The 21235-nt window shown below is 43.7% G+C and overlaps 1 protein-coding gene and 1 long non-coding RNA gene across 3 annotated transcripts in view; both read left to right on the top strand.

Annotated features, from left to right (window-relative positions):
- Positions 1–9759, top strand: part of plxna4 (plexin A4) — a 113321-nt gene extending 103562 nt beyond the window's left edge. For both annotated transcript variants that reach the window (XM_088284347.1, XM_088284337.1), the window contains 6 exons: positions 577–676; positions 1523–1713; positions 2956–3125; positions 4678–4890; positions 6426–6576; positions 7110–9759. In XM_088284347.1, coding sequence (XP_088140473.1) covers positions 577–676; positions 1523–1713; positions 2956–3125; positions 4678–4890; positions 6426–6576; positions 7110–7205 — 921 coding nt within the window. In that variant the 3' untranslated portion in view covers positions 7206–9759. The remainder of the gene's footprint in view (positions 1–576; positions 677–1522; positions 1714–2955; positions 3126–4677; positions 4891–6425; positions 6577–7109) is intronic.
- Positions 9760–10111: 352 nt separating this feature from the next.
- The window catches only part of LOC148341344 (uncharacterized), a 33727-nt gene continuing 22603 nt past the window's right edge, over positions 10112–21235 (top strand). The window contains exons 1-3 of the long non-coding RNA XR_015842368.1: positions 10112–10319; positions 10622–10709; positions 10938–11083. This is a non-coding gene — a long non-coding RNA (uncharacterized LOC148341344). The remainder of the gene's footprint in view (positions 10320–10621; positions 10710–10937; positions 11084–21235) is intronic.

Below are 21235 nucleotides of genomic sequence, written 5' to 3'. Positions count from 1 at the left end.
ATTCGGCGTATATATAATAGGAGCATGTCTGACGGTTGCAGAGATGCGGCAATACAAAAGATCTGCCCACCTCGGTTCCCCTCCCCTGCTTTCACTTGATATCAACATTGCAGATTGAGTGAAATACAGATAGGATCTTAATAATGCACAAAAAGGCCCCGGGTGCTTATTCCCTGTCCCATCCAACCAAACAATGATAGAGATCACTTCAATTAACCCTGCAGCGTTCCTACTCGCATTATTGACATCACTCTCACACTGTGTGCGCATACGTGTGTGTGCAGGATCCCAGTCGTGTTAATTGAAACCAGTTTGGATGAGCTGGGAACTGACAAATGCATTCACACACTCACACTGCGTGATTGTTCACACCTCCGTATACACACTCCACATCGCCGAGAGGATCCCATTATTATTAAATAGAGATGTCACACAGGCCCACACCAAACTGTCACTCATCAGCGTGGATACCGGGTGGAGATCCAATCACGTATTTCAACAATGATGCTGATCCAGAAGTTGCGTTCTAGTTCTGTAAAGTTCCGATTCAAATGTTGGTGTCTGTGTCCACGGCAGGTGCCCGACAACGCCGTGATGGCCTTGGTTCCCAAGCAAGTAACGGCATACAATTCGGTGAACAACTCCACTGTGTCTCGAACGTCTGCTAGCAAGTATGGTGAGTGCACTTCTATGTTACGTCCTCAAGGGGGAGGGTGGAGAAGCGGCAGTAAAACAGGCCAAAATCCAGATTTCAGGGGGAAGCTAATTCCAGTTCAGTTCATTAGGGAAAACTGATTAATAAAACTGAGCTACATGTTTGGTCAAGGGACAAATTAAACTCAGAATTGATCGTATTCATCATTTCTGTTCAGTCTCGGCTGTAATCAGATGTTTCTACCTGGGGTGACTGTGGAGGATTTCCAGTGTTGCAGGCATTTTGCAGTGTTTATTTGTTCTCCAGTAAGCAGCTGATCAAAGAGGGCGACGGACACTCGGCGTACATCAGACGCGGAGCAGGCTACTGTGAAGCCTCACCTTTTGCCACCGCTAAGTCCAATTAGCACAAGCCAGGAGGGATACTGCGACTCGCTTTCTTCAAACGCGAGTGCCATCCAATTAACATGGAGAGTTGCTGCAAAGAGATTTTAGGATGCTGTAAAGCACCTTAAGAATAACACTGGGATCTAAATAGACGAATCCAAGTGGCCAAATCGCACTCTCTCTCAGACTTTCTGCAGGGATCGCCTCCCTCTTTGCCTCTCAGGAGCGATTGATTGCGCCCGAAAAGCTGCTGATCAATTTCCACTCACACTGTGTCAACATTCAGTGAGCCGTGTGTTTTGGAAATGTCATGGCCCGCTCCGTCCGCCGGGTGGGCACGTTGTATTTTAGCTCTTCGATTTTGTGTCAGCCATTGTCTCGTCACCGCACAAAGACGCGAAGATTTACCACTTTTCGGGTCTTGGAAACACCATTTGGCCTTCATGTTGAGACTTTGCATTTCATTCTCCGCCCTGCACAGAGAACATGATCAAGTACACGGGAAGTCCCGACAGCCTGCGTTCCCGGACGCCCATGATCACGCCTGACTTGGAGAGCGGCGTCAAGGTGTGGCACTTGGTCAAGAACCACGAGCACGGTGACCAGAAGGAAGGCGACCGCGGCAGCAAAATGGTCTCCGAGATCTACCTGACCAGACTTCTGGCGACCAAGGTGAGGCTACCGCTCAGCCTGACCTCCATCCAGCATTCCCATGACTCAGGAAAAGCCTCTCCCTCATTTACATATGCATTTGCTGGAATCATCGCTTCGGAGAGGATTATTCAAATGTATTCTGCTCGCCTCCCTTGAGGCAACGAGATGAGAGAGAAAGTAGATAGTTTAGTAGTTTTGTTTGTTTTCCTCCTCTCTCGAATTGGGCGTTGACAAGGCGTCTTATCAGAAGGGCTCGAGATAAGAGGCTGTTTGAGGTTTTTCTGCGCAAAAAAAAAAAAAAAGACAATGACGTGAGTTACTTTCAGCGCACCGAAACACTGGAAACAGTGAAGCAAAGTCTCAAAACTTTTTGGAGGAACGATTTTAAGGGGGAAGAATCTGAGTAGGAAATACTGATGCATTGCAGCGATCCTTTTTTTACTTTTACGAAGTTACTTGTTATCATTCAATATGATCTAAAAATATCCTTAAAGGGAACTTTTACAGCACTTCTCAGACGCACCAAAAAAACCTTGCGAGACAGCGAGAAAGGCACTTGGTATTTGTGCTGTAATGGCGAGCGGATGTTTCGCCGCTGCCGGGTGAAGAAGAGCAGCCGGCGGCGATGTCTCCCGACATACACTCTCGAGATGGAGCACGTGAAATGTCATTGCCTCGGCACTATGCGCTCGCCATACGTCACATCCCCTTGTCAGATCATCGTCTGGCAAAAAGGGCCCGTGGGTTTGAACCAGTGAGATATGATTCTATCTACATGGCGGGGGGGGGGAAGAAAGCTGTCAGGAATGAGGACCGCATTAGAATTACAGTTATGATTGTCTGGCTAACGGGATTGTCGTCTTCTTCTGATTCGCTCAGACACTCCAGCCCAAATTGGATTTTTATTTGCCTGCACCTCATCCCTAATGGGAAACCTCTGTCCTTTCATTGCATCCCGTCATCTCATTCCTCCTCATTCTACAAGAGGATTAGATTCCAGCGTCGTCTTCGCGCCTCTTCTTCCTCTTTCTGTCAAGTCGCCAACATTAAATCAAATGACGGTCAATGGTGCAGCGTCCGCGGGAGCTAATCCGCCAGCACGGAGAGATTTAGGTGATGCCCCTTCTGTTTGCGAGATGTTATAAAAAGTCCATCGACACGTCCTCTCATGTGTCGCGTCAGTTATTCTCGACATTTCAAAATGAATCACTTCCATCTTTTTGATGGTCTGAGCCCACGCTCTCCGTCTTCCCTTTATAGGGCACGCTGCAGAAGTTTGTGGACGACCTCTTTGAGACCATCTTCAGCACAGCGCACCGAGGAAGCGCCCTTCCGCTCGCCATCAAGTACATGTTCGACTTCCTGGACGAGCAGGCCGACAAACACAACATCCACGACCCGCACGTGCGACACACGTGGAAGAGCAACTGGTACGTTTGACCTTGATGAAATATCTTTCCCCACTGTACCACAGGCTTAATAGCCATCCGCCATCTTCGAGGCACGCTGCCAACAATCTCCTCTGGCACACATTTTTGGGGCCAAAACTCCCCGTGGAAATCTCCACGGTCACAAATGTGCGATTAATAGTAATAGGTGCTGATGAACTCAAGGGTGGCGAGGGGTTAAGTGAGCTGTGAAGGAGGGGTGTTGAAATAATGAAAAAAAAAAGGCAAGTCGACTCTGTGGGAGTTCAACGCACGCTAATATCTTATTAGCCTCCTGACCCTTTGCCAAAGATCCCAGCATGCCTCACTCACATGAATGTGTGTCGAGGGACAAATAAGGAGGTGGACGCGCCGGGAAAACCATTATTGTAAAGGCATTATTGAGATTTCCGTAGACATTACGAGTCTTACTCCACATCATGTCAGACTAGATGTGATGTTTTACGAAGGGTGCGCGGTTTACACGGTAGATTTTTTGTTAGCTTTGCGGCTGCTTGGGAACTACCGAAAACATGCTAGGCGCTAAGCTAACTCGCTCTCCACCTGCTACCTCTTGCTTGCTAGGGTCACTAAACACTATCGTTTCTCTGATTCATGCCTCTCGTGTTGAATATCTGTCTGGAAAGTATTATTATAAATAGCTAACTAAACATCTGACACGCAACGTTAGAAAAAAGGAGAAGCTATGCTAACAGCTACCAACCCCACATGATGTCATACGGCCTCATCAATTTTGTCAGTCAGGCACCCAAAGTAACCGTATCCGTAGACAGCTCTAGTTACGTTTTACATTTGGGCAGCTAGACTGACGTTTATATTTCTAGACAGATCCTGACAGGTGATATTTAAACAAAGCGCACAGATGACTGCCATCTAACATCTCCAAAATATACCCAGCATGAAATAACTCCGGACAATTTTGTGATTTGCCACACAGTTGCTGATGCGCGGGTGTTATTACGCCACTTCTTTTGAACACGCAGAATCATTTGAAAGAACTCAAAGAAGCGGGCAGCTGGTGCGGCTTAGCGGCAGCCTAAATATCCCTCTGATCCCCCCCCCCCCCCCAACTGGCCTAATCCCTCTAGATTCTTTGCTTCGATTAATGTTCAAGTCATAATGCAGACTTTTACTTCCTGTGGTCCAAATCCTCTTGTGCTAGATTGTCCATCTTAATAGCTTTGTGGGCATGGATGGAGTGGTGCTTGTTGGTCCCGCCCCCCCCCACAACAGATGATTGCATTTCCTCCCTCAGACTCCATGTCTGAGTTTTTGCAACTTCGGCCAAAAGTGCACACGTTTGTGAAGATGTAGCAATGCAAGTGGCTCGGCGCTTTCCTAATACCGCCTGAGCCAGCAGCGTCCAACGTACAGTATGTCTTTGTTATTCCGGACAGGCGCAAAATTCGAGACAAACAAGCCGACATGGAGCATGTGATTATGCAGTCCCCAGTGAGGACCCTCACGGCCAATGCCGGTTTTCCAATTTTCTAGCAACTGCTATTCTATCATTTTCCTGCCCTTCGCCCGGCAGCCTACCTCTGCGTTTCTGGGTGAACGTGATCAAGAACCCTCAGTTCGTGTTCGACATCCACAAGAGCAGCATCACCGACGCCTGCCTGTCCGTGGTGGCCCAGACCTTCATGGACTCGTGCTCCACCTCCGAGCACCGCCTTGGGAAGGACTCGCCGTCCAACAAGCTGCTGTACGCCAAGGACATCCCCAGCTACAAGAGCTGGGTGGAGAGGTGAGCGCCGACCCGACGCCGCCAGCATACGCGCTAGATTCCGTTTCAGTCCAACACGTTGAGAGATTGTCATCCACGAAGCGTGAAACACATGATTAGTGGAAATGGATGCGAGAACCATGCGGCATGGAACCTTCTGAGTGTGTAGGGAAAAACATCGAACATACACACGGGCATTTGTCCAAATGAGATTTATATTACATTTACTTGTCTGAGGGCTGGGGAAGGCTCGTGAATAAAAGATGGCGCCGCAGCACACTTTATTCATGCGCCGGCAGCTTTTGCAAGCAGGCGGCGGCGTATGTGCGAGGCTTAAGGCTCAGCCGTGCCCTCATTAGTCATGTGTGTTGTGTTCCTGCAACCTGCCAGGAATCTGATTTACAGATATGCGCGTGCAGGTATGAGGATGCTGATTCATCTCCGCCAGAGGGCTGCTAGTTGAGTTGGTTAGAAGTTGGAGAGGAAGTAGTAAGTAAGTCAGGGAGAAACTCGCCGCAGGATGTTTGTGTCATCAATTTAGGGACGCGAAATGAGAGCGGGTTGCGGCGATGATGACACTTTCCATGAATTTGATGGCCGTCACCGGAAGAATGCGCGGCGGCCATTAAAGTAATTTGTTTACAAGTGCGCCGGCGTACGGGTCAGCACTTTTGCGAATCGGTTGTTTTATGGCCCTTTGTTTGAATTAAAAGTGGATCGTTGTCATAAAATGGTTTCATATAAAAAAAATAAATAAATAGAAACGAGCACGCTGGTCGGTTATCCAAGGGGGCATTTATTGCGGCAATATATTAGTTGTTCAGTATGTTAAATGGGACATATGTCGCAGGGGTTATACTGTTGCTTCAACACACACTGTGAAGAGGCAAGGAAGGAGCATTTGCACAATATTTGCAGCTTTGTCTCATATACAGGATCTCATGTATCATTCTATCATATGTACCGTTATGTGCCGAAATGTAGTCAGCAACGGGGTGCGGCCGTCACGCGCTAAATCGTTGACAGGGAGGCCATGATGGAAAAAATTACGTAAATACACCGGCCGTTCGGGAAAACTCACATTTTCCCAATTTCCCAAAGGCCACCCCTCCCCTCACGATCTGCAGCTACTGTCCGGACGATGCATTCCTGTTTGATTCCATTCCTGTGCACAAACTAAAATATGCAAATAAAAACATTCTCGAGCCACGAGCATTCCGCAGTGCACACTGCCACGCAAGTATGATCGACCTGCGTGCAAAAGTCGTGAACAACAGCCACCTGCTTTCCCGTGAAGACATCTACTGGCCATGCAGACTTTCTCCCTGCCGCAAACACGCCCTGCACCACCCAGCCAAAAAAAAAAAAAAAACGCTGTGTTTGTCCTCCAGTTGGATGGAGCTGCGGGATTTAAATATGCAAATAAGCGGCTTTAATTAACATTGCTGATGGATGCAACACAGCTGCTGCTGCTGCTGACTCCAACCAAGTGTGAACGCGTGTTGTAGTGTTCAAGGTTGAAACCCTCCGTGTTGTGTGTGTGTGTGCGTTTACAGGTACTACTCAGACATCAGCAAGATGCCGGCCATCAGCGACCAGGACATGAACGCCTACTTGGCCGAACAATCACGCATGCACATGAGCGAGTTCAACAGCATGAGCTCTCTGAGTGAGATCTACTCCTACGTGGGCAAATACACTGAAGAGGTATGTGCGAGTCACAAGACAGGTTTTATAGTGTTCGCTCTTTTTTGCCCTGGTCGCTAAAAAAGAGGACAAGAGTGCGTGCTTCAAGCCGTGTGTTTGTCCCAGTCGATATTTACTGTAAAAATGACACATTAAACAAAAAATATTCCTGTCAGAATTAAACTTTGAATATTAAAAATGACACTGAAAATTTTGTCTCATGCTAATTAGCTTAATGCTAACATATAAAGTATGCAAAATCTTGAAATCACATTTGACGTTTGAAGTTTATTGTTTAACTAAATATAAAATAATGAAAATTACGCATGTATTTAAAAAAAAAAACAGGTAACTTTTCTCTAGCGCCTGCTAGCTTAATGCTAACAGCAAGTACGTGGCGGTGGTACGCTTTAAGGAATGGCTATTTGAACAAACAAACGTTGGAGCAACACATGTAGACAGACATCTGAGAAAAATACCGCGGCTTACTGAGTCGCTGTCGTTGTATTTTCAATAATCTAACGTCACGTCAATTTTTTTTCTGTGTGTGTCAGATTGTCTGTGCACTGGAGCAAGACGACGCGGCCAGGAAGCAGAGGCTGGCCTTCAAACTGGAGCAGGTGGTGGCCTTCATGACGCTGGAGAGCTGAGGACCGCACTTCCCAGGGTGCACTGGGAAGAAGAGAAGAGACATCCCCCGGCCCCTTTCCACCCGCCACCGTCCACACTCTTGTCCGACACCGAGCCGTGCCTGAGCGAAAACCTGTTCCTCTTTCGTCGTCGTTTTCATTCCTGCTTCCTCGATTGAATTGTTTTGGGTCCCTCATCCACTGCTGCATACAGACACAGATTTTTTTTTTTTTACATTTTTACGTTGCCTTTAAGAATTTACTGACAGGTGTAATTCTTTCAAACTGGGAGGAGTGCGACAACTGGACGCCGGTTCTGCGGATCTCGGACATGTGACTGGGATCGATGCAAATGGTTTTGTTTGTTTTTCTCTCCCGTGTAGCTGGATTTGCATTTAAGACTGAGGTTAAGGGCTTCGGAGGGCACTGACGATGCTGCAGAGCCCGCCGCGTCCCCACAAGCCCGACATTAGCACACATTTGCTAGCATTAGCTTCCACGCTTCCATCCGGCTGAAAACGTTCTCGTCGACGAAGCCCCACGCGGCTCGAGTGGGCTCCTCCGTTAGAAGCACACAAAGATGATAATTTGAGTGTGTGCGTGTGGTTTCAGAGCACACATACACACATTTACACACGCACACACACACACACACACTAATCAACAATGTCCCGGGATGTGCGGACATATCAAGTTGGTCAGCCTAAAAACCAAAGGAGCTTGACATTTTCAACACAAAAAGATGTATTTGTCAAGTGCCACAGAGGAACACAGACAAGAACAAGAAAAAAAATACAACTAAAAACAAAAAGGACAACCACAAAAATGGACTTTAAAAAAAAAAAAAAAATGTGACTGGAACCTGTGTGCTACTTTTCTGACCTCAGTTTGTGGAGATGCTTCGTGGCTCCTGGCTTTTCCACACCTTTCTTTCCTGTTTTGCACAAGCCTTCAAGGTGGACGCCGGCCGTAGTGTAGCCGCGGAGGCGCTGGTGTCGTCTTCGCGCCTCTCGGAGAAAAAAAAAAAAAAAAAAAAATACAGAAAAACAGAACAATGGAGCGCGACAGTGAACTGAAGACTTGTCGGATGAGCGAGAGAGCGAGGCCACCTCTTGTATCCTGTGAAGCTCTGCCCTTTCTTTTGCCTTGACAACGTGCCCCATGTGGTGATGTGAATGTGCGAAGGCCGCCCTCGGTCCACCTTTATTGGCTTTTTAAGCGCATGTAAAACCATTTAAGAAAAACTTATTTAAGAAGAAAAAAAAAAAAGAACTCTAAGCCTTGCGATGATGATGTGGATGTGTTTGTTTAAAATTTGTTTTGCTTGAAAGACTGGAGATAGGGAAAAGCAGATAGTGGTATTGAAGTTTAAGGTGGAACCTTTATCCAGTTGACGCTGCAGAATCTGATCATTAATAAACAGTGGTGCCTTGAGATACAAGTTGAATTTGTTCCAAGACAAAGTTCCTATCTCAAATCATCTTTTTCCATTGAAATGAATAAAAATGCTTTTAATTCGTTCCAACAACGACAAAAAAAGAAAAAATAGCACGCTAAAAATAATGACACAATTAAATAGAATATTTTGAACTGAACAGTTTTTAGCCCTGTTTTTTTGGAGGGGGGCTTTAATTGTATCATTCCTCAATAAGCTATTCTGTGCAGAGGATTAAAAATATATGACTGTCAGTATTCTTGTTTGTCTGCATGTGTCGCTTAAAGTTAAAACACCGCCACATAGCTGCTATTCCTGAGCCTGGTTGTGGTGTTTCCCTTTATGCGTTAGCATTAGCATTAAGCTAGCAGACTGATTTATTGTTTTCAATACATGTGTGGTTTATGTTAAGTTTGAGTGTCAGCTGGGATTTGGAATTGTATTTCTAATTCTTTCAGTTCATACAGTGCTCGTGTGTCATGTTTTTGCTCGCAAGTCAAAGCAAAGATCATCCAAACGGCTCGTAACTAAAAAAAAGCCCGGACTCTGGTATCTCAAGGCACCACTGTGCACTGCGTCCTTGCATGTTGACCGGTTTAGATGAAAATCGAGCTGCCGGCAGACTGGTCTCGTCGGCTGTCGCTCACGTTCTGCAGCCCGAAGCCGCTCGCGGGGTGTACGCTGGTCACGATGGCTGTCATACATATCAAAGACATGAAATTGCAGGAGGTTGGCGTAAATGGGTAGACTTCTAAATTAGCCGTGTCCTTCATGTAGCTAAGCTTAAATAAACACTGTGTGTAGAAGTCCTACCAGCCATGTGTACATAACGCACCACCGAGTGACAGCGCCGATAAAGTTTCCACCTTGAAACGTTTTGTAGGAACTACAGTACAGACGTCCTCCTAGCTCAGTATTATAGCAGGTGTTACACACACAAAAACAGACTTTTAATAGACCATATTTGAAAGATAAAGAGTATCTTATCAAGAGATCAAAACAGCCCGGGGGGATAGAAGGTGAGCTTCTCTAACTTTGTTATAATTAATTGTATACCTGTGTATGTAAATATAATGCATTCCTATTTTGCAGTCCAGAACAAAATACTATTTGTAATATAGAATAAACTTTATTAAGAAACCAAGTATTGTTTGTTGTTTTTTTGTAGTTTTTTATTTTTAAAATGCATTATAATGTTCATTAGTTACACCAAGGAGGTTTAAAAATGTGCGCCTGATTTGGTACAGCGTGGGACCACGCCCCCAAAGGACATCCAAACCAATCAGGATGCTGGAGGATTTTATTTTCAAATGTATGGCTAATAGACTATTAAAATTATTTAACCATAAAACGAAAAAAAATAAAACAAAACACCCGAAATATGAGGAGTTCCGTGGTCAAAATATTAGGTGCACTATTTTGAGACTGTACCACAGGGCATCGCTCCAAAATAATGGACAACCAATAGCAAGAGAGCGTGATATGACGTCACTATGTTGCGACCACGCGTCGCAGCTGCTGTCATCAGCGAACGGAGAGCTCGATGTGGGCAATTGTCAACAAACAAATAAGTATTAAAAATAAAAACAAAAACTCGCACACACACACACACGCAATCTTGATCATTATAAATACAGACGCGTTTTTTAATTGACGTTTTGCCGACTGCGGAGAATGTTTGCAGCTGTTGGACCTTTCGGGTAAGATACTATTATCTTATAGCTTCAATGTAAACTCTTGTAAACATCCACATATTTCGAGGCTTTCAGGGATTGATTTAATCTGCAAAAGTAAAATGGTGCGGTTTGGAAATGTGCATGACAAGGCTCTGCTGTGATTGCCTTAAACGCAATTAAAATATATTAAATGTAAGTATTCACTGCTTACTAAAAGTTAGTATTGGAAATTTGAGGATGTACCTAAAATGCACTATAACTTTTTACTGGGGAACTTAATTTGACCTTGTGTAAACTTTTGTATTCCCGACTGTTGAATTTTTCAGTACTTCTGCATTGCTTGCTGTTCTGGAACAGTGAGGTGAAAGACAAAACTCAACGCAGGAAATTCTCAGAATGGCCTCTGAATTTAAAGTAAGCAGCAAGTGGCAACCAGGTGAACTATAACTAACGAAATAAATAAAATTGAAAAAAAACATGTTTGCTGACAGAATCAAAACAAGAATGCTTTGGAAAAAAATAAAAACTACATCTTGCTTTAATAAAACACACTATATTTTTTTTTTCATTAAAACAAACACAAATGAACCATGAAAAACTCCCTTAATGGACTTTGCGTTTCCTTTGACTTTATACCAACAGATGCCCACAGTGACGTGATCATCAGACTGGCGAGTGACTCCAAGGACAAGCGCAAGCGTGAGAAATTCCCGGCGCGTAGGAGTCGGTAAAGCGCATCGACAGAACATCCGTCGGACGCTTTGATGCGGCAGCCGAGGGTTTTCCAGGTACGCTTTCTCAGGTAGCTGCTGCGGCATCCCTTCTGTAAATCCTTCTCCCTCGAGGGATGATGTCAGGGAGGGATGCTGGTTGCAGTTTAACCGGACTCGGTTATTTCCGTCGAATGTCAATGAAAGCCGCCTTTTAAATTTTTCGTCTGGAGACAAAACTCTCTCGCGCTTTTGGATTGGAGCGACCCAACTTGATTTTTTTGTCACTCACTGTTAACTCTCAAACTAAACTTGAAAAAAAGAGACACATTGTGTACCTGAAACAACCACTTCCCCTAGCTTCACTTAATTCAAGCCAAGGCGGCTTTGTTTTTTTTAGCGCCTTTCGTACACAAGCTAACTCAATGCGTTACACAGATTTGCGAAACAACTCAATGCAAACAAATTGACTGCTAAAAAGGAATTTAAGATCTTTAAAAGCAAAGTATGGAAATAAAAAGTAGTTTAGTCTCAATGATAAACAGTTGTACAAAAAGGGAAATGCAATGGACGGGCTAATTAATAGCATCGCATATTTGAACACAAATGGTGGGGAAACATATGTAGACAGACATAACAGGACTCACGGGCTTCTATTCTTTATCCTCTGTAAAGAACCTTTTTTATGTGGTTACAATGATGGAACACGTCAAACGAGTACATAACATTAATCTTTTTTTAATCTTAAAGATTAAATGCACATGTCTTGAATTGGAAAGCAAAAAGTGGAAAGTGCGTTTCCTCAGCTGCGGTGCTGAGTTTCTTTTCAAATTAATCAACAATTGATTGTTATTTTCCCCATTTGTTCCTGCCCATTGAGCAAGTAAATTGCTACTCTCTTTCCTCCCACAGTTTTGAGTCGCTTTGAAACAGTTTTTTAATTGAAACTATGCTGTGCAAGAACTTCCACGGACTCCTTAATGGCATACCTTAGCGCTGGACAACTTGTTTGAACGGCAAAAGGTGCAAGCATCAGATGAGGGTGAGCATGGGAGATGCTCGCCAGGCGGTGTCGGGGTGGTTGCAAAGGCGGCACGCTTTTGATATGAAAAGCCGTGTCGCAGGTGCACCGTCACGTCTCTTCACACATGCTGATTGTTTTGACCGAGATAATTGGGCACCTATCTGCGCGTGTTGTGCCACGGATAGTTGTTTCAACACCTGCCAAACACTGCGCTCGCCGCAGCCCTGCGAGCGCCATGGCAACACTGCGTCGCGTGAGAGGAAGCGGAGATCGTTGGCTGACGTCCAGCTATTAAATGCGACTATGGATCACGGTCGGGTTGAGTACGGAATGCTTGTGATCTTTTGAGATGTGGAATATTTTATAGAATATTGAGTGTGTGTGTGTGTGGGGGGTGAGGAGGTTCAAGGGCTGCAGGTGATTTTTAAAAATGTCCAGATGGGCCAGGTCATTTTTAGATCATGTATGATTATTTACGTTAGTGATAAAATAATCATAAATGCTTATTTTTAATAATTGTATCATTGATAAAGAATTGAGTCATAGTTATTCATATTTTTTTTTTTTTACATTTTTATTTAATTCAATTCAATAGGTTGACCAATTATGTAATCAAATCAATGTCAGTGTTACCTGTGCTGTATTAATAAAATTGTTTATTTTCCACTGTTTATTATTATATTTTATATATAATATACTATTTAATCAAATAGAGTAGAAATATTCAGTGTACTGTATATTTAAATTTGTTAATTTTATAAAATTTTCAATTTATCAATTTGCCAGTGATTTAGTGAAATTAAAAAAATCTAAATTCTTATTTTTAAATGGTGCTTTTGGAATTAATTCAATGGTAATTATTCATTTGATGTCATCAAGTAAATAATATATTTAATAATATAAAAAAAATATATTAAATAATATATTTAATAATATAAAAAATATATTAAATAATATATTTAATAATATAAAAAAATATATTAAATAATACATTTTATATATAAAATTGTTAATTTTGCTAATATGTTTTTTTATTTCATTCCTCTGAATACATCAATAAGCAATTATTTAACTAAATACGGGAATAGTCAGTCTAGTCCCTCCTGGTGAATGCTCGGTGGGCTGTATTAAAGAACAAAGCCATAGCCTTGTAACCTTCTCTAAAGTGTTCCTTTGTCTTTCCACCCCATTCCGAATCATCCTTTCTGCCGCACTAAATGTGGCCTTCGGAGTCAACTTGCAACTTTTCAGGCCACACAAATAGTGTCGACCAAGCCTAGAGTGCACCCGTGTGGGCCACTTATTGATCTTGGAATCCAGGTGCTGGATTGGTCGAGCAAGTTTAGACGTCAGCGCACCTTTTCCTCCAATAAACAGTCAAGTCGTTTGTCCTTCCCGCCAGGGGTCTGCAGTTGCATTATCCCAGACAAGAGTCCCTGGTGCTAAACCGAAAAGAGCTGACAGAGGATGAAAAGTAACTCTCTGTTTTGTTTTGTTTTTTTCTTCCTCAGAGGCCTGACACTTTTATTGTGCACCTATTTGTGTTTTTGTGCTGCACTTGTGCTGTCCTTTCTCTAATTTAGCCGCCGTGGCGACGTGTCCTGCCTCTTAACCCCCCCCCCCCTCGTTGATCCCATACGACGGGTTCAAAACAATTGCTTTACACATTGGGCAGGTCATGAAACGCACTTCTCATATATTTGAAGGAAGCATACGAGAAAACCGAGTGAGCGAACACAAGCAAGCACCTGGCAACGGGAAAGGCTGCATAGAGTAATATTATACAAACTTTGACCTGAATGCCTGGAGGAATCTTCTCCAGGTTGTGGCCAAGGGTCAAGGCTATTAAGTCTGGATTATAATAGGTTGCTGCACGCCCGTTCAGCGGAGGCAGAAAAATTCACAGTCAGCAAAATGAAAGTAGCTCGTCTTCATTAACGATACTCGCTGATGCCGCGTAAACTTTTTTCGACTTTTCTCGCTGTTACTATCTGTATTTGGAAAACTTTCATCTGGGCCGTTTGCCCACTTAATCGACATTAGAGATGCATACTTAGACAGGGAAAAAAGAAAAAAAAAACATCCTGTGAATTGATTACTCCAACCGGCACCCACCCTCACGGACTCCCCTTTCGTACATGTTAAGCGCTGCAGTTTTGCTCGACGATGAGCTACTCCGGCGGGTCATTGCATTTTTAATGTGGACTTATTTTCAACTGAATAATTTAGTGCCTGGTCAGCAAGCAAGGGCGATCCGGAATCTATCTGATGGGCATGAGGGACCACGGCGGGAAGGAGGGGGGGGTCAGGGGTACGTGCAGCTCCAGGAAGTTGGAAGGTTCTGAAAAGTGCATGTGGTAGCAGTCTGTGTTGCGATCGATTGCGTAGTGTCACTTAATGACATGCGCATCCACGGGAAGACGTTTTGGAAATGCAGCGTTGCCGATAGTGGCATTTCCGAAAACGAGCTGAAAGGGAAGCTTACGTTGAGAAAACTAACTCAAACTACTTAGAATTGTTGCAAAGATCATTTTCGGCTTTATCGATTCATGAGCTCTCCGAATTCATTTGGAATTTATTTTGGTATTGCTGAAAAGGGAGCTCAGTTGTTTAAGAATTGTAGTTTACCTTATTACTCAATCCTTTTTTGGATTTTTTGGGGGCACTCGACAGATGCGCCATGTTAAGAAAAACTAAAAGACTAAAACTAATAAAAACTCAAAATGAAGCATTTTTTCATAAATTAAAAACTAATAACTAACAAATGTTCTCTAAAAATTAATTCAAATTTAAACATAAAAATAATAACTGACTGTGATGAAAAGTCCAAAATCATTACAACTTCGAATATGATCCTGGATGATAGAAATTGTTTAGTTTGACTTTGTTTCTCGAAAATATTATTTATTTATTTATTTTTTTAATACAATTGAGTTGTACACGTTCTGGATCACATTTATGAGAGGAATAGTTTGCAAATAATTTTTCTTGGTCTCCCTGTTTTTATATCGCCAAAACTAAGACTTTTTATCCCTAATATTATATTTTGCGGTAAAAGTAATTCCCCATTTTAATTCTATCATCATCAACTTTTTTTTTTTTTTTTATTTGCTTTGTTCACAACTAGATTCATCCGCTTTACTGCATTATGCAAATATGTACATCTAACATCTCCAAAGGGGGAGGAAGGGGGTGGATGTGGTAATAGGGCCGAGTAGAGCGAGGGAACAGGGCAATTAAGCGCCGAATGCAACATAGATCATCTTGTCACACACAAGTGGACATCATAATGCCGCGTAATGGCTCCACCCATCTGCGGCGCAGGTAGAGGCGAGCTTCCTGGGGGCTCTTGTGGTATTAATGAGGCCTCATTGGGCACACTCAGAGGTTGGGGTGCGGGGGGGGGGGGGGTTTATGCTCTGTGGCCCGGCCTCTGCCGACATGAATAACAAAAGGCAGAGCGGGATCATTAGGCCCTCGGACGCCCAAGGGCCCCGCCGCTTTAATCAGGTTTGCGTAATGAACGCACCTGCTGAGAATCGTCGCTTATTCATAACAATCGTCCAAATGCGCTTCTAATGTGGTAGTGGACGCTGCATGTGTGTGTGTGTGGGGTGTGTGTGCAGGCCAAATAATTGAGCCGGCGTCGACTTTTATTAAGGTCCCCGGAGTTGATATGATGCAGTGACAATGTTATGACAAGGCCTCGGGTTACGTTAGATGGATCATCACCGTGGGATTTCTTCATAGTAATGTCATGCATATTGAGAGATTAATTCACTCTCAGTAAATAGTCAGCTATGTATTATTCCGGATACACTGTAGCCGGGTTTCTCAAATTCTTCTTGTAGTTGAATACCCTTAGACATTTTTTTTCCCCTCCATTCTGGATCCTGACATTAAGCTTCCTCACTTGAGACCAATACTGTATACCAACACGGGGTTGATATTTTGTAGTTGACTAGAAAGTCGAGTCGAAAATCGATTAACCAGTGACGTCATGGATATGTATATATATTTTTTTTAAACATAGTAACAGCGATCACCAATTACAAACAATTTAGTGACTAGTGGACTTCAAGCGTTATACATCGATATGCGGTTGTAAAATCTAGTCGATTAGTCGACTAGTCGGTTCAACGACTGCATATTTTCACTTTTATTTTCAAAAAGTGAAACTCTTGATGTAGATTTACAAGCTAATGAAAAGAAATGTCAATTATATTGCATCAGAAAGAAACAAAATGAAATCCTGGACTGTCCATTTTGTACCTTTCGTCGCCGCCGCCACTGCACGTCTCGCATCTGCCAACACATGTATCCGCAGAATTGATAAGCGTGTTTGTCTGCTTTCATGTCGTCTCAGCGGGCCACGTGCGATCACGTGCCAAATGCGTGACCTTTCCCATTTGTCATTGTCGGGACGGTGGTGGTGGTAGCGGGAAGGGGGGGGCAGTCCCGGCGTCGCGCTCCACCAGCTGTTGAGTTTAATAAAGGGCCAGTGGTGAACAGCATGTCACTCTCTCATCTTCGCAATGTTCCAACAATGCCTTTGTAGCGGGCCCAGCGACACGCCAACAACAACTCTTGAATAAACCAAACTGGCTAATTTAGCTGCTAGCGAGCCCTGTTGGACACATCTGTCTCTTTGCATCTCATCTTCTTACTCTTTAGCGTTATTAGTTGTGCCAAATGGGGCGGCGGGGATTTGCAGCAATCGTGCGCTTTCCTTCTATAGGCCACATTTGATTTTTTTTTTTATTTATTTATTTTTTTTTTTTAAAGTGTACGACGTTGAGCGCTGTCGGTACCGAATTTGCTTTCTGGCCGCGCCAAGGCATCTGCGAGTTTTAAATTAATCTCCAGAAGGAGGCTCAGGATTAAATGCACAGGAGCTGTTTAGTTTCTGGACATCTGGGCTGTCAAAAGGATGGAGAGCAAAGTCTTGTGTCCTAAATCCCGCCCTTTTGTGATTGCGAGATTTGTCACCCGCAGCTCGACAAAGCGAAACACTTGTTTAAAAAAAAAAAAAAAAAACGGCCGCATCTTCATCTCCATTTTTGTCTATTTGCATACGTATTGGGTGAATCATTGTTGTCATTTAAATGAGAAGGGGAAAATCCCTCTCAGGCAAATACCATCAAAAAAAAGAAATCTAGCATTTTGATGGCAGACATGCTTTCGTGATCAACTTTAATAGGCTATTTTCCCGGGGAGCTGCATTGAAGTGGAGCACATTAAGACAGCGCATAAAGTGCCTCATAAACTGCTTGGATTCTCCAACGCCATCGGCATCCCCATCATCATCATCATCCAAGACAGACCCCAAAAAAAGGTATTCCATTTCATATTTCATTTTAAAGTCCACTCAAGTCACAGTGGCAGATTAAGTCGTCCACTATGTCAAAGAGAAATATAAAAAAAAAAAAAAAAAACTTTCAGGAATGTACAATATCGTAATTACCCGAGTCAAATATAATACCCCGCCCCTAAAATCACCCTTGTCAGGATATTTTTTCTCTCTGCATTTAAGTTTTGTATGAAGATTCAAAACAGAGCGATTGCAATTTTAAACTTTGTACTTTTAATCCTGCGAAGCACACACCTTTGTGTATGTTGCGTTGATGCTGCCCCAAAAGCGTCAGGAAAAGACTCCTTCATGACACCATAACGTGGCTGTAACAGATAAAAGATAGAATTTAGGAAAAGAAAAGTCTTCAAAAATGCAGAATACTCCCCCGTCTCAAAGGCACCTTATGGTAATGTTGACTCGGAAACACTTGTCTATTCTTGATAATCACTATAATCGGTCCTTTAGTTGTTATGACAACAACGTATTGTGCCAAGCACATGATGTGAATTCCGTCTTTGTGAATTCAGAAGGAGTTGCTTTATTCATTTCCTAATCCATGACTTGCTAATTGGTGACCAAATCAGAGCACTTTGTTTATACCCGTGTGTGTGTGTGTGTGTGGGGGGGGGTGTGTGTGTGTGTGTGTGTGCGTGTGTGACATGTGTTGGTGTGTGTTGGTGTGAGAGCACGACAGGGAATGAGACACGGGGAAATAAATGATGCCAAGCTTTAGCGGAGGCGGAGATGATGAGAAATGGAGGGAGAGGGCAACTTCTCACTTGGCCCCCATCCAGCTGGCATACGGGTCTGTCTGTTGGGCTTTTTCAAACGCAATTTATTTTTAGATATTTTAAAAACTCATTTGAAAGCCATTTTCACTGTATTGCCGCAGCAGCCCCCCCTCCCCGGCCGCGTAGTGGCGAGCCCCGTTCCTTGGCAGTCAGCATAGTTTTGATTTACTTCTGAGGGCCATCTGTAATCCTCGGCAGGACGCTGCGGTCCGCAGCCTTGCGCGCCGCAACATTTCTGCTCTTTGCACACCTTGTCTTTTCCGCGGGCCTCCCAGGATTAGAACTTTTCTTTCTTGTTTGTATTCAGTCACTCTGCTTAGTTAACCACCGGACAATAGGCTGAGAAGCACTTATGTTCCTGTCTGTTTGCTGCTACGAAACCCGGTAATTCCGCACAAAATCCATTGAGTCTTAGATAATAGTCATCAAGGTTTTGGTCTAGGAGCACTGCTTTCTACATTTAGCTACCCCGAATGTCCATAGACGTTTTGAGAGAGCACGTCTTCCCGTGTAACTTTTGGGCAATATCTTTTCTGAACGTTGTGCTTCAAAAGCTGATTGGAAGTCGCTCCCCTGCCAGTGTGTGGATGTCAGTCAGGGTAAGGCAGTGTGGCGGTTGGGGTGGGGGTGACTCTGTAAGCTCTGGTCAGAGATAAGCACCTGGCGGGACAGCGGTCCATTTTCCTCGCAAGTCATCCAATCAAGTCGCGTCTGGAACTTGGTGCTACAGATACACCAAGGCTTCTCGGAAGGGAGTCAGAAATCAGACCTTTGCTGTCATTCTCAAAACCAAGTATGTACTGGAATGTGTTCAGAAGAATTCGATATCTAACACTTCTATATGTCGGGTTGTACTGGAAGACTTAACTTTCTAATTTCGCAATGAATGGCAACAAACAGCCTCTCAAATATTTCCCAAAAGGCAAACCACGGGTTGTCGTTTGTTCAAGTGATCCAGTTTTTCGATCTGGGCTTAGCCTTTTTGATGTTAAATGGGGCAGTGACCCACTAGATCCAGCTCTGATTGGCTCTTAAATTAAGCGTGACTGACACCTGCATGGCTGGATTAGAAAAGTATTCGTCGATGGAAAAGGGCCCCCGTATTTTGGTTGTTTTAAATTCCTTCCTTGTTTCCCTTCTGTTCTTTTTCTTAATGACGTTTTCTGGTGATGTGCTGAATCAGCAGCGGCTATCTTTGTCTCGCTGCTCACTTTGTCTTCCAATGCCCTTTGACGCTCTTCACTGATGCCCGTAATAAACGGCACAGGAATACCTACCAACGTCTCTGCTTTCCGACTACTAGAGTTTAAATTTGGGAATCACAGAGTGAAATTGGCTTCATGGTCAAACTGCAAGTGTTTTTGTGCTACAGGGCTCGTAATTCCCTCGCTGCTCGATACGATGGAGTGGCAAGCTCTGCCCGGGCCGTTTTCCCATCGAAGCAGGGTTTTAATAGCGGGCAAATTCGTCACTTACGCGCACGCCAGAGTGATTGCAAACATCATCAATGCGTTTTACATCATTGATCGGCCAATTTAGAGTTGCTTACACAAACTATAATGAGGCAATCGAGCGCTGATGGCGCTTCCATTCAGGCGTCGTTGTCACGGTCACTCACTCGGACTCGTGGGTCCTGCGCGCACTTAGCTTGATAGATGACGGTTGTTACTTTTCAGCCTTCCTTTTCAAACTCACACGCGCTTGCTGTCACGGACTTCTATTGGCAACAGCCTCACCTAAAGTTCCAAGGGCGTCCATTTGAAAGGCGCTTCATTAATATGTATTGGAAATTATGTCGTCTTGTGAAGGTTATGTACATCCAAAGGGTGGCGCGCAACAGCCGGAGCGGGATCTGTTGCAATCAATGTCATGGAAGTTGTTTGGCGTCTGACTCAGCAGAAAATAAATTGAATGTGTTTTCTTGAGGTATGGTGAAAAGCACGCATTTAGTGTTCTTTTGGAGTTTGCAAGGGACTTAATTGACAAAGTTTGCCGCCTTCAGGGATGAAATGCACTTACTTGACACAATCCCTTTTCATACTTGTCCATTAAAGCACCACTTGGGTTGTTTTTGATCGAGTTGGCTTAATGAATTTTTTTTTGTTGTTGTTGTTTTGTAATAATACTCCTACAGCGCCCCCCAGCACTGTTAATTCTCTCTCTTGATTGGCGCTAATTAGTGTGTGTGTGTGTGTGTGTGTGTGTGTGCATGGTGGGCATTGTTTTTTAATGGTGCGTAATATTGGTATGGCTGGCACCAAGCGGGTCTCGTTGGGGAGCTTCTAACGCGCGGGGCTTATTTGATTAAAACCAGCCGGCCCCCTCTCTATTGTTTCTCATTATGCAGGCCCCTAGGACCAACGTTGACATTTGAGAAAACACAACATATTAAATTACCTCGGAAAAAAAAAAAAAGGTGGGACGATGCTAAATGTTTTAACCGTCGCAAATTAAAATCCCTCCGAGCGCTTTAATGGCCGCGCTCTCTTCATTTGTTACAGTAAAAGCTTAGATTGTGAACGAGGTTAGGGTTGGTCACAGTAGAACCCTGGTGGAGGCTGTAATTAGATACCATACGTCAAAAAGAGTGCTGGGTTTCTCCCTCCCTCTGAGTGTTTCCCAAATGTTGTTGAAAAGTCATGATTCCTGAAATGTTTTCTGTTTTAATATTGTTGCTGCACCCCCAACTCTCCTCTTGGGCCAACTTATCGGAGCTGAATGGCCCGGGGGGGCGCATCCGAACTTTCTTACAAAATCCTCCCAGGAATAGCTTTGACTCACGTGGAAGACTTGGTATCATTTTTCCAGTTAAAATATAAATGGTGGCCCTAAGATATTGGAGAGCTGTTGTTTGATGAGATGTCAAGGGTTGGGTTGACGTAGCGCATGTTTTAAGCAGAGACCTTGGATAGATTGATTGAGAAACAGCCCCCATTTGCATTGGCTTTATAGATATACTCGGAAATGAATCCCAAGAAAATGTTATTTAATTTGTCATGAGAGCTGGCACTACCTTTTTAAATGGAAAGTATCCAAATGAAAGATTCTTCCAGCGCAAGAGG

This window comes from Idiotropiscis lumnitzeri, chromosome 2 (assembly GCF_059441095.1).
Source record: "Idiotropiscis lumnitzeri isolate Australia: NSW breed Sydney's pygmy pipehorse chromosome 2, RoL_Ilum_1.0, whole genome shotgun sequence".
NCBI lineage: Eukaryota > Metazoa > Chordata > Actinopteri > Syngnathiformes > Syngnathidae > Idiotropiscis > Idiotropiscis lumnitzeri.
This window is presented reverse-complemented; position numbering and strand designations above follow the sequence as displayed.